Raw genomic sequence first — 13,528 nt, 5'->3', positions numbered from 1 at the left:
TGGTGTGGTGTGTGTGTGTGTGTGTGTGTGTGTGTGTGTGTGTGTGTGTGTGTGTGTGTGTGTGTGTGTGTGTGTGTGTGTGTGTGTGTGTGTGTGTGTGTGTGTGTGTGTGTGTGTTGAGCGCTCCTAGTGGCCGGTGATTGTATTGCAGGAAAACTAAAATCACCTTTGCAACTAGAGGCGAAAAAACTCTAGATCACCTTTACTCCACACACAGAAACACATAAAAAACTCTAGATCACCTTTACTCCACACACAGAAACACATAAAAAACTCTAGATCACCTTTACTCCACACACAGAAACACATAAAAAACTGTAGATCACCTTTACTCCACACACAGAAACACATAAAAAACTCTAGATCACCTTTACTCCACACACAGAAACACATAAAAAACTCTAGATCACCTTTACTCCACACACAGAAACACATAAAAAACTCTAGATCACCTTTACTCCACACACAGAAACACATAAAAAACTCTCGATCACCTTTACTTCACACACAGAAACACATAAAAAACTCTAGATCACCTTTACTCCACACACAGAAACACATAAAAAACTCTAGATCACCTTTACTCCACACACAGAAACACATAAAAAACTCTAGATCACCTTTACTCCACACACAGAAACACATAAAAAACTCTAGATCACCTTTACTCCACACACAGAAACTCATAAAAAACTCTAGATCACCTTTACTCCACACACAGAAACACATAAAAAACTCTAGATCACCTTTACTCCACACACAGAAACTCATAAAAAACTCTAGATCACCTTTACTCCACACATAGAAACACATAAAAAACTCTAGATCACCTTTACTCCACACACAGAAACACATAAAAAACTCTCCCTCGCCCTCCATTTGGAAAATCTGACCATAACTATCTTCTTGATTCCTGCTTACAAGCAAAAATTCAAACAGGAAGTACCAGTGACACGTTCAATAGGGAAGTGGTCAGATGAAGCGGATGCTAAGCTACAGTACTGTTTAGCTAGCACAGACTGGAATATGTTTCGGGATTCATCCGATGGCATTGAGGAGTTTACCAAATCAGTCACCGGCTTCATTAATAAGTGCATCGACGTCGTTGTCCCCACTGTGACCGTACGTACATATCTCAACCAGAAGCCATGGATTACAGGCAACATCCACACTGAGCTAAAGGCTGGAGCTGCCGCTTTCAAGGAGCGGGACACTAATCCGGACGCTTATAAGAAATCCTGCTATGCCCTCCAATGAACCATCAAACAGGCAAAGCGTCAATACAGGACCAAGATCGACTCCTACTACACCGGCTCTGAAGCTCGTTGGATGTGGCAGGGCATGCAAACTATCACAGATTACAAATCAAATTGTATTTGTCACATGCGCCAAATACAACAGGTGTAGACCTTATCGTGAAATGCTTACTTACAAGCCCTTAACCAACACTGCAGTTCAAGAAATAGAGTTAAGAAAGTAATTTTTTTAATAAAAAGTAACGAGGCTAAATACAGGGGGAACCGGTACTGAGTCAATCTGCGGGGGCACAGGTTAGTCGAGGTAAATTGTACATGTAAGTAGGGGTAAAGTGACTATGCATAGATGATAAACATTGAGTAGCAGCAGTGTAAAAACACTGCAGGGTTGGTCCTGGTCGATCCCTGGATGGGAGACCAGATGCTGCTAGAAGTGATATTGGAGGGCCAGTAGGAGGCACTCTTTCCTCTTGTCCCCCCAAAAAATCTGTATATCCCAATGCCCCAGGGCAGTGATTGGGGACATTGCCCTGTGTAGGGTGCAGTCTTTCGGGTGGGATGTTAAACGGGTGTCCTGACTCTCTGTGGTCACTAAAGATCCAAGGCACTTATCGTAAGAGTAGGGGTGTTAACCCTGTGTCCTGGCTAAATCCCCAATGAGAATATGTTCTCAGTCAACTTACCTGGTAAATTAATACAAAAATGTAAAAGCACTACATATGCTCACACACCAAATGCATATTGACGCCACAGACACATTTTGTTGACACACTTTCACACTCTTCACATACATTGCTGCTACTCTGTTTATTAAATATCCTGATTGCCTAGTCACTTTTACCCCTACCTACATGTACACATTACCTCAACTACCTCTAACTCTGCACATTGACTCAGTACCAGTACTCCTTGTATATAGTCTCATTATTGTTATTTTATTGTGTTACAATTTCCTTTTTTTATTTAGTAAATGTTTCTTTGTTTTTAACTCTGCATTGTTGGAAAAGGGCTCGTAAGTAAGCATTTCATGGTAAAGTCTACACCTGTTGTATTCGGTGCATGTGACAAATAAAATTTGATTTGATTTGAGCTGTACATTTTTATCCTGTGATTAAGAGGTGCTACATGAGCAACCTGTCGCCTCTCTCTGATCCTCCATCTGCGTTGTGATTCACACTCACTCACTCACTCACTCACTCACTCACTCACTCACTCACTCACTCACTCACTCACTCACTCACTCACTCACTCACTCACTCACTCACACACACACACACACAGACACACACACACACTTCAAACAGACGGAAATATCTCAACCCAGTGTGTGTCCAGACCTCCGTGTGTCCAACTGAAACTCCCCTACTACACATCCAGGTGGTACTGATGCTCATCACGTAAACATAGCTACACTAGCATGATATATATCTATGTTCAGTATATGACAAGGTCTACACGTAAACATAGCCGCACTAGCATGATATATATCTATGTTCAGTATATGACAAGGTCTACACGTAAACATAGCTACACTAGCATGATATATATCTATGTTCAGTATATGACAAGGTCTACACGTAAACATAGCTGCTCTAGCATGATATATATCTACGTTCAGAATATGACTAGGTCTACATGGAAGTCCATAAGGGTGCTATAATGTACATGCTATATACACTGAGTGCACAAAACATTAGGAAAACCTGCTCGATCCATGGCATAGATTGACCAGGTGAATCCAGGTGAAATCTCTGATCCCATATTGATGTCACTTGTTAAATCCACTTCAATCAGTGTAGATGAAGGGGAGGAGACAGGATAAAAAATATTTTTAAGCCTTGAGACAATTCAGACATGGATTGGGTATGTGTGCCATTCAGAGGGTGAGTGCTTTCGATATCCTTGTAGAGTTCATGCCCCGACGAATTGAGGCTGTTCTGAGGGCAAAAGGCGGTGCAACTCAATATTAGGAAGCTGTTCCTAATGTTTTGTACTCTAGATGTAGGCAATAATGTACATAATGTATGTTGAAAATGCTCATATGAGTGTTATATATGTTCATATGAGTGTTATATATGTTCATATGAGCTATATATGAGCTCCATCTTGTTAGTGAGGTCTGGTGATGTGTACAAATCTGCATACATAAGTGTGAAATTCCATATTTGGGCTTTGATGACATGAGCTGTGAAACAGGAGGGGGTGGAGTGGAGTTGGAGGGAAAGGGATAGGTGGAGAGTGATATCACATCTCTTTCCTACTGTTGGTGTGTCACTCTTGGTGTGTCAAAAGCCTGAGAGAGATGAAGAGGAGCTAGAATGAGTGATGGGGAGGGAGAGGACACACACACACACACACACACACACACACACACACACACACACACACACACACACACACACACACACACACACACACACAGTGAGAAGTCTTTAGTCACTGGGAGGTATCAGGAGGATTGGGGGTGGCACCATGGCAACTGCTTGGTTAGCTGTCCGTCGTTGGTTTACTGTGTGTGGAAGTTTTATTTGGAGTGTGTGTGTATAACCTGTGTGTATCTGTCCAACAGGAGGATGAGACTGTCAATGAGATCAACATCACCAACCATACCAAGGAGGGGTCAGAGAAGGGTGACCCTCGACAGTTCGAGCTCCGCAAGGTCCTAGGACAAGGCTCCTTCGGAAAGGTGTGTGTGTGTGTGTGTGTGTGTGTGTGTGTGTGTGTGTGTGTGTGTGTGTGTGTGTGTTGCCTTGCCTGTGTATATGTGTGTCATCAGCGTTTGATTTCTCATCTTCCACTGATGTCTCGATTAGTTATCCTAATGACAGAGAGTTGCTATAACAACCACATGGTAAGGGCCCTTCACACCTTGTCATCTTTATGAATTAATGATTGTGTGTGTGTGTGTCTGTGTGTGTGTGTGTGTGTGTGTTGATGTGTTTGTCGTTCATCTTTCACCTTTTTTTCCCGGTGCTGATTGCCATACACACAAAAACACAGTAGAATAAATGTTTTCTTGTGTGTGTGTGTGTGTGTGTGTGTGTGTGTGTGTGTGTGTGTGTGTGTGTGTGTAGGTGTTCCTGGTCAAGAAGACTACAGGTCCAGATACAGGACAGCTCTATGCCATGAAGGTTCTGAAGAAAGCTACACTGAAAGGTAGGGGATGGAGAGAGAGGGAGGTAGAGAGAGAGGCGGGAGAGAAAGATAAATAAAGGAGGGATGGAGAGGTAGATGGAGGGAGGGGAAGTTTAGGGGGAGGGGGGTAGACAGAAATGGAGAGAATGAGGGATGAAGGAGGGAGGGAGAGTTGTATGGAGGAGGGGAGGTAGAATGACATAGAGGGGGAGAGAAAGAAAGATGGAGAAGGGGGGTGAGTTGGACAGAGAGAGGGGAGGTAGAGAGAGGAGGAGAGAGGACGGCTGGTGAGTTGGGCGTTAGAGAGAGGAGGAGAGAGAGAGGACGGCTGGTGAGTTGGACAGAGAGAGAGGAGGAGAGAGAGAGGACGGCTGGTGAGTTGGACAGAGAGAGGGGAGGTAGAGAGAGGAGAGAGAGAGGACGGCTGGTGAGTTGGACAGAGAGTGGGGAGGTAGAGAGAGGAGGAGAGAGAGAGGACGGCTGGTGAGTTGGACAGAGAGAGGGGAGGTAGAGAGAGGAGAGAGAGAGGACGGCTGGTGAGTTGGACAGAGAGAGGGGAGGTAGAGAGAGGAGAGAGAGAGGACGGCTGGTGAGTTGGACAGAGAGAGGGGAGGTAGAGAGAGGAGGAGAGAGAGAGGACGGCTGGTGAGTTGGACAGAGAGAGAGGAGGTAGAGAGAGGAGGAGAGAGGACGGCTGGTGAGTTGGACAGAGAGAGGGGAGGTAGAGAGAGGAGGAGAGAGGACGACTGGTGAGTTGGACAGAGAGTGGGGAGGTAGAGAGAGGAGGAGAGAGAGAGGACGGCTGGTGAGTTGGACAGAGAGAGGGGAGGTAGAGAGAGGAGAGAGAGAGGACGGCTGGTGAGTTGGACAGAGAGAGAGGAGGTAGAGAGAGGACGGCTGGTGAGTTGGACAGAGAGAGAGGAGGTAGAGAGAGGAGGAGAGAGGACGGCTGGTGAGTTGGACAGAGAGAGGGGAGGTAGAGAGAGGAGGAGAGAGGACGGCTGGTGAGTTGGACAGAGAGAGAGGAGGTAGAGAGAGGACGGCTGGTGAGTTGGACAGAGAGAGAGGAGGTAGAGAGAGGAGGAGAGAGGACGGCTGGTGAGTTGGACAGAGAGAGGGGAGGTAGAGAGAGGAGGAGAGAGGACGACTGGTGAGTTGGACAGAGAGAGGGGAGGTAGAGAGAGGAGGAGAGAGGACGACTGGTGAGTTGGACAGAGAGAGGGGAGGTAGAGAGAGGAGGAGAGAGGACGACTGGTGAGTTGGACAGAGAGTGGGGAGGTAGAGAGAGGAGGAGAGAGAGAGGATGGCTGGTGAGTTGGGCAGAGAGAGGGGAGGAGGAGAGAGGACGACTGGTGAGTTGGACAGAGAGAGGGGAGGTAGAGGAGAGGTGTTTTCAGAGCAGAGAAAGTAAACTCTGCTCTCTTGGAATCATGTCAGTGTGACGAACTATCAGGGCTTCACATTAGAATGGCAAGCCGAAGGGTTGGGCGTTGGAATGGTGAAAAGTTCCAGCTTTCATTTGAAGTTTGAGGTCAGCCAGAGCCTCCTTAAAAGTTTAGGTAATCATCACAAACCCCCATGAACCTCTAGGCCTGGGTCTCCCCCTCTATTGGAATACAATGGCTCATCATCCTGCGTAATATACATGAAAACTGTGTGTGTGAGAGGACTGCTTTATCTCAGAGAGAGCACCATCACCATCTGCTGGCTACAGACTGTACCCACACCACATATTCACCTACAGTGGAGGGATTCTGCTAATTCTTTCTCTCTCTCACTCTCTCTCTCTCTCTCTCGCTCTCTCTCTTTCTCTATTTACTGGAGCAGGTCCCTCCTCTTTTCTTGATCTGTTTTTTTATTTTCCATTACTCATCAATCGAGCCAAATGACTTTACATGCCAAGAGAGAGATAGAGAGGGAGGGATAGATGGAGGGAGAGGGATAGGTAGAGGGGAATAGAGATGAGGTGAGTTGTTTGTTCCTAGAAGGACGTGTACTCTGTATGTATGTTTAATTAGTTTGTTTGTGTGTGTGTGTGTGTGTGTGTGTGTGTGTGTGTGTGTGTGTGTGTGTGTGTGTGTGTGTGTGTGTGTGTGTGTGTGTGTGTGTGTGTGTGTTGCAGTGCGTGACAGGGTGAGGACTAAGATGGAGAGAGACATTTTGGTGGAGGTCAACCATCCCTTCATCGTTAAACTGCACTATGGTGAGTTAGCCAATCACAGCTTAGTACTACAGTGAGGTAGCCAATCACAACATAAGTCCTCTGGTAACCAATCAGATGTCTCTCCTCAGCGTTCCAAACAGAAGGGAAACTCTACCTCATCCTGGACTTCCTACGAGGAGGAGACCTCTTCACACGACTGTCTAAAGAGGTAAAGGTGTGTGTGTGTGTGTGTGTGTGTGTGTGTGTGTGTGTGTGTGTGTGTGTGTGTGTGTGTGTGTGTGTGTGTGGGGGGGGGTCTCACCCTCCTCTCCTCTCTGTGTGTAGGTGATGTTCACAGAGGAGGATGTGAAGTTTTACCTGGCAGAGTTGGCCCTGGCCCTGGACCACCTCCACAGCCTGGGCATCATCTACAGAGACCTCAAACCAGAGAAGTACATACACACACACACACACACACACACACACACACACACACACACACACACACACACACACACACACACACACACTCAGATTGTGTGTGTTGTTTAGTATCTTTGTCTAAAGATCCATTTCTGTCCTTTCAGCATTCTTCTAGACGAGGAGGGACACATCAAGCTGACAGGTGGGTAATATCAGACCTGTGTGTGTTTGTGTGTGTGTGAGTGAGAGTGTACTCTATGGATCATGTGTGTATTCTCACTGCAGACAATCAGGAGTCATGAGAACAAGCTTTACTCCTCTCTGTGTGTGTGTGTGTGTGTGTGTGTGTGTGTGTGTGTGTGTGTGTGTGTGTGTGTGTGTGTGTGTGTGTGTGTGTGTGTGTGTGTGTGTGTGTGTGTGTGTGTGTGTGTGTGTGTGTGTGTGTGTGTGTGTAGACTTCGGCCTCAGTAAGGAGTCTATAGACCATGAGAACAAGGCCTATTCGTTCTGTGGGACGGTGGAGTACATGGCTCCGGAGGTGGTCAACAGGAGAGGCCACACCACCAGCGCTGATTGGTGGTCCTACGGCGTGCTCATGGTGAGAGGGGCGGGGCAACACACCTTATATGGTTTATTTACCAGTTCCTTATTTGTGTTGCGTTACAGGTTGTAGTTAGGTTGTTTGTGTTGTAGTTAGGTTGTTTGTGTTGTGTTACAGGTTGTAGTTGGGTTGTAGTTAGGTTGTAGTTAGGTTGTTTGTGTTGTAGTTAGGTTGTTTGTGTTGTAGTTAGGTTGTTTGTGTTGTGTTACAGGTTGTAGTTGGGTTGTAGTTAGGTTGTAGTTAGGTTGTTTGTGTTGTAGTTAGGTTGTTTGTGTTGTGTTACAGGTTGTAGTTAGGTTGTTTGTGTTGTAGTTAGGTTGTTTGTGTTGTGTTACAGGTTGTAGTTAGGTTGTTTGTGTTGTGTTACAGGTTGTAGTTAGGTTGTTTGTGTTGTAGTTAGGTTGTAGTTAGGTTGTTTGTGTTGTGTTTCAGGTTGTAGTTGGGTTGTAGTTAGGTTGTAGTTAGGTTGTTTGTGTTGTGTTTCAGGTTGTAGTTAGGTTGTTTGTGTTGTAGTTAGGTTGTAGTTAGGCTGTTTGTGTTGTGTTACAGGTTGTAGTTAGGTTGTTTGTGTTGTAGTTAGGTTGTTTGTGTTGTGTTTCAGGTTGTAGTTGGGTTGTAGTTAGGTTGTAGTTAGGTTGTTTGTGTTGTAGTTAGGTTGTTTGTGTTGTAGTTAGGTTGTAGTTAGGTTGTTTGTGTTGTAGTTAGGTTGTTTGTGTTGTAGTTAGGTTGTAGTTAGGCTGTTTGTGTTGTGTTACAGGTTGTAGTTGGGTTGTAGTTAGGTTGTAGTTAGGTTGTTTGTGTTGTAGTTAGGTTGTTTGTGTTGTGTTACAGGTTGTAGTTAGGTTGTTTGTGTTGTGTCTCTCCCAGTTTGAGATGCTGACCGGAACGCTACCATTCCAGGGGAAAGACCGCAAGGAGACCATGAACATGATCCTCAAGTGAGTCTCTTTGACAAGGTTGACCATTATCATTTCACTGGAGTAGTGTGTGTGTTCTATGCCAGCGGTTCCCAACCGTTTCTGTTCCGGGGACTACCAAATCACTGTCAAAAGCTCTTTTCTGTTCCGGGGACTACCAGATCACTGTCAAAAGCTCTTTTCTGTTCCGGGGACTACCAAATCACTGTCAAAAGCTCTTTTCTGTTCCGGGGACTACCAAATCACTGTCAAAAGCTCTTTTCTGTTCCGGGGACTACCAAATCACTGTCAAAAGCTATTTTCTATCCGGGGACTACCAAATCACTGTCAAAAGCTATTTTCTATCCGGGGACTACCAAATCACTGTCAAAAGCTCTTTTCTGTTCCGGGGACTACCAAATCACTGTCAAAAGCTATTTTCTGTTCCGGGGACTACCAAATCACTGTCAAAAGCTATTTTCTGTTCCGGGGACTACCAAATCACTGTCAAAAGCTATTTTCTGTTCCGGGGACTACCAAATCACTGTCAAAAGCTCTTTTCTGTTCCTGGGACTACCAAATCACTGTCAAAAGCTATTTTCTGTTCCGGGGACTACCAAATCACTGTCAAAAGCTCTTTTCTGTTCCTGGGACTACCAAATCACTGTCAAAAGCTATTTTCTGTTCCGGGGACTACCAAATCACTGTCAAAAGCTCTTTTCTGTTCCGGGGACTACCAAATCACTGTCAAAAGCTATTGAGGACCACCAATGTTATCAGTGAATGTAACAGATTAAAGGCCTATTATTAACATTAGAAAAAAAGTAATGTAAAATTGCTTATAATACCATTAACAATCGCAATTGTTATTATTTTTGGAAGAAAACAAATATAATAAAAAATGCAGACGGTCTGTGGACCACAGGTTATAATGCTGAGGCAACCCAGGGGAAAAGACAGGGGGATTAATATTACAAGAGGTATTTAGCACTCAGCAGGAGGGCAGGATGGATGGACAGACTAGAAGAGTGATAAAAGCAGATAATGGAGTTAGCTAAGTGGAATGTTTGACATTTATGACGGAAAGGGGGAGCGAGATAAGGAGAGTACGAGAGAGGAGGAGAGAGGGAGGGTGAAGGACGAGAGAGATGGAATGAGAAAGAGAGGAAGGGTGCAGGAAAGGGAGAGATGGAATGGGTGAGAGATATTTGAACACAGAGAATCATTTATCTCTCTCTCAGGGGAAAATGCTGAGAATGTTTGTTTGTCTCTCTCGGCTGCTGAGATCGTTTCTGTAAAACGCTGAGTTAGTTTCCTGTATGTATTACTGCATACTGTATAATGGACTTCAGCATTCAATCAGACTGAATACAGGTTGATATATGACAACTGTGTCAATATCCGCACTCTTTAATGTTCTCTATTTCCCTCTCTATCACTGCCTTCTCTTCTTTATTCCTACCTGTCTTTCTTTACCTCCCTCTCTCTCTGTCCCTCTCCTCAGGGCTAAGTTGGGGATGCCACAGTTTCTGAGTCCAGAAGCCCAGAGTCTCCTGAGGAACCTTTTCAAACGCAACCCTACTAACAGGCTAGGTAACACAATCTGATCTTAGGTCTGGGTTACGTTTTCCCCCTAATGGTTAAAGTTAGGATCGGGGGAGTTAATATGATCCTAGATCTGTGTTGAAGTGTAACTTCTTGTTCTGGTCTCTGTAGGAGCTGGCCCAGACGGAGTGGAAGAGATCAAGAGACACCACTTCTACTGCACCGTAGACTGGAACGTGAGTGTGTGATGTGACGTCTCTTCTCACTGCGTTTCAGAAGCTGTAGGGTCAGTATATACCATATCATGTGTTCTCTATCTCTGTGTGTAGAAACTGTTCCGTAGAGAGCTCCACCCTCCCTTCAAACCTGCTACGGGACGACCTGACGACACCTTCTATTTCGACCCAGAGTTCACTGCTAAAACACCCAAAGGTACACACACACACACACACACACACACACACACACACACACACGCTGTGCATGCACACAGTCATCTCTCCATTCATCCATCTGTCAATTACTCATTCATCTGTTGAAGTTCAACCACTTGCTTGTCTGTGTGTGTGTGTGTGTGTGTGTGTGTGTGTGTGTGTGTGTGTGTGTGTGTGTAGATTCCCCGGGGGTTCCACCCAGTGCCAATGCCCACCAGCTGTTCCGAGGATTCAGTTTCGTAGCCATAACAACAGAAGAAGAGGCACATCCACTACAGGCTACAATAGTAAAGGTACACACACATACTAGAGCCCTATATTAAATGTAAGCCCGAGCCCTACCCTTGCTCGCGACATTCAGGCCTTACTCTGCCCTGGCCCGATTGCTTCTGCCAAATTTAAGGCCCGGCCCTGCCCGAACACAAAATCAGAAATAACTTTCTCTCTGCTCATCTTTGTCTGTTCCCCGCTCTCTCCCTGCGCTGCTCCATGTGCTCTCTGTGTGTGAGTATCTATAGCAACGGCTCCGCTTGGCTGCTCACATGACGAGAGAGACAGAGGCTGAGAGAGCTGTTTGGTAGCTCTAAACTCTGATAAAACTCACGGAATATTATTATTTTCTGTGAAATGATCTCTCCTGTCGACTCGGACAATGTTCTTGTGTTATATTTTCTGAGGTTGAAGCACTTCTGACACCATTTTATCATCGTAAGATCTGACTGCAGACACTGCACTGCAGAGCAGGAGGGGGCATATCGCTCAGCTTCTAAATGTTGGTGATCAATTTAATCATTCTTGAAAATGATACCCAAGCCCGACCCTCATCCGAGGTATTGATTAAAAAAAACAGGGCTCAGGTCGGTTAGCAGAGCTCTAACACACGTCTTGCGCAGCTAACCTTGTGGGGACATACAATTCAGTGCCATTCAAAATCCTATTTTCCTTAACCCCTAACCTTAACTAACCCTAACTCCTAACCCTAACTCTTAACCCTAGCTCCTAACCCTAGCTCCTAACCCTAACCCTAACCCTAGCTCCTAACCCTAATTCCTAACTCCTAACCCTAGCTCCTAACCCTAACTCTAGCTCCTAACCCTAACTCCTAACCCTAGCTCCTAACCCTAACTCTAGCTCCTAACCCTAAACCTAATTCTAACCTTAACCCTAATCCCCCTAGAAATAGCATTTGACCTTGTTGGGACCAACAAAATGTCCCCAGTTGGTCAAATTTTTGTTTGTTTACTATTCTTGTGAGGACTTCTGGTCCCCAGAAGTATAGTTAAACACGTCCACACACACAGTCTTGTTATGTGTAGTTTCACATCTGTGTTGCTCATGTGTTTACGTAGCAGCTGCACAGAAATGTGTCCCAGTTTTCTGAAGCATATGAAATGAAGGAGGATATAGGACTCGGATCATACTCCGTCTGCAAACGCTGCATACACAAGACCACTGGCATGGAGTACGCAGTCAAGGTGAGACACACAGCAGAAAGCATTGATATTGCCCATTGATTGTTAGTATTCAGAGCTATACATACATAAGTGGTCTTGGTTTCAACTCCCCAACACATTGTGTGTGTGTGTGTGTGTGTGTGTGTGTGTGTGTGTGTGTGTGTGTGTGTGTGTGTGTGTGTGTGTGTGTGTGTGTGTGTGTGTGTGTGTGTGTGTGTGTGTGTTGTACCCAGATCATCAGTAAGGCCAAGAGAGATCCAACGGAGGAGGTGGAGATTCTACTGAGATACGGACAACATCCCAACGTCATAACACTGAAGGACGTGAGTCTCACACACACACACACACACACACACACACACACACACACACACACACACACACACACACACACACACACACACACACACACACACACACACACACACACAGCTATAACCCTGTTGTCTCTGCTGTAGGTGTTTGATGATGGCAGGACAGTGTATCTGGTCACAGAGCTGATGAAGGGAGGAGAGCTGCTGGATAAGATACTGAGACAGAAGTTCTTCTCAGAGAGAGAAGCTAGCGCTGTCCTATACACCATCACCAAGACTGTTGAATACCTACACGTACAGGGGGTGAGTGTGTTTCATGTGTTTGTGTCGTTCAAGGACTTTGATGCATTTCAAAGCCTCAATACTTTCTTTTTACAGAATACCTAGTTCTCATTCAATGTGTCGTCGTGGATGTGATTGACTGGTTGATCATTTACCAGGTGGTGCACAGGGACCTGAAGCCCAGTAACATCCTGTATGTGGATGAGAGTGGGAACGCTGAGTCCATTAGGATCTGTGACTTTGGTTTTGCCAAGCAGCTGAGAGCTGAGAACGGCCTGCTGATGACGCCGTGCTACACAGCTAACTTTGTAGCTCCAGAGGTAGGCACCGTGACTCTCTCTCATCCTCTCTCTGATGTTCTCTATGTGTGTGTACCCTCTCATCCACTAATCATACACTATGTGTTTTCTAGGTGTTGAAGAAGCAGGGTTACGATGCTGCCTGTGACATCTGGAGTCTGGGAGTCCTACTCTACACCATGTTGACAGGGTATGACTGTCTGTTTTATCTGTGTGAATATGGTTGTTTATGTATTTGCAATTGTTTACCCTTCTCTCTCCTCCTCTTCTCTCCTTTCCTTTCCTCTCCAGGTTCACTCCATTTGCCAATGGTCTAGAGGACACTCCAGAGGAGATCCTGGCTCGGATCGGTAGCGGGAAGTTCTCTCTGACCGGAGGATACTGGAATTCTGTCTCAGCCGAGGCCAAGGTACACACACCGAAGCCAAGGGAATGTTACCAACATTCAAACACGATATTCAATGGGTGATAATGTTGTAATATGTTTTTGACCTCTGACCTGTAGGAGCTGGTGTCTAAGATGTTACACGTGGACCCTCACCAGCGTTTGACAGCTGGCCAGGTGTTGCGTCATCCCTGGGTCACACAACGCGACCAGCTGCCCAAATTCACACTCACCAGACAGGATGCTCCACACCTGGTCAAGGTAACACACACTCTGTCTCACTATATTTTGTCTTTTTCATATACAGTGATGTGTGTTGGAATATTTTAATGACTTCAAATAAAGTTTGATTTGATTTGTG

At 45.5% G+C, this 13,528-nt stretch overlaps 1 protein-coding gene across 4 annotated transcripts in view; it reads left to right on the top strand.

Annotated features, from left to right (window-relative positions):
* Positions 1 to 13,528, top strand: part of LOC106579471 (ribosomal protein S6 kinase alpha-3) — a 31,095-nt gene that overhangs the window by 16,218 nt on the left and 1,349 nt on the right. For 3 of the 4 annotated variants that reach the window (XM_014159407.2, XM_014159409.2, XM_014159410.2), the window contains 19 exons: positions 3,826 to 3,942; positions 4,331 to 4,412; positions 6,514 to 6,594; positions 6,684 to 6,763; positions 6,880 to 6,986; positions 7,122 to 7,159; positions 7,413 to 7,555; positions 8,426 to 8,496; positions 9,959 to 10,047; positions 10,171 to 10,235; positions 10,329 to 10,431; positions 10,614 to 10,726; positions 11,783 to 11,908; positions 12,121 to 12,210; positions 12,346 to 12,504; positions 12,642 to 12,803; positions 12,896 to 12,972; positions 13,074 to 13,191; positions 13,288 to 13,428. In XM_014159407.2, coding sequence (XP_014014882.1) covers positions 3,826 to 3,942; positions 4,331 to 4,412; positions 6,514 to 6,594; positions 6,684 to 6,763; positions 6,880 to 6,986; positions 7,122 to 7,159; positions 7,413 to 7,555; positions 8,426 to 8,496; positions 9,959 to 10,047; positions 10,171 to 10,235; positions 10,329 to 10,431; positions 10,614 to 10,726; positions 11,783 to 11,908; positions 12,121 to 12,210; positions 12,346 to 12,504; positions 12,642 to 12,803; positions 12,896 to 12,972; positions 13,074 to 13,191; positions 13,288 to 13,428 — 1,962 coding nt within the window. The remainder of the gene's footprint in view (positions 1 to 3,825; positions 3,943 to 4,330; positions 4,413 to 6,513; positions 6,595 to 6,683; positions 6,764 to 6,879; positions 6,987 to 7,121; positions 7,160 to 7,412; positions 7,556 to 8,425; positions 8,497 to 9,958; positions 10,048 to 10,170; positions 10,236 to 10,328; positions 10,432 to 10,613; positions 10,727 to 11,782; positions 11,909 to 12,120; positions 12,211 to 12,345; positions 12,505 to 12,641; positions 12,804 to 12,895; positions 12,973 to 13,073; positions 13,192 to 13,287; positions 13,429 to 13,528) is intronic. The other variant, XM_014159408.2, reaches the window with a different exon arrangement.

The sequence above is a fragment of the Salmo salar genome, chromosome ssa19 (genome assembly GCF_905237065.1).
Source record: "Salmo salar chromosome ssa19, Ssal_v3.1, whole genome shotgun sequence".
Lineage (NCBI taxonomy): Eukaryota > Metazoa > Chordata > Actinopteri > Salmoniformes > Salmonidae > Salmo > Salmo salar.
This window is presented reverse-complemented; position numbering and strand designations above follow the sequence as displayed.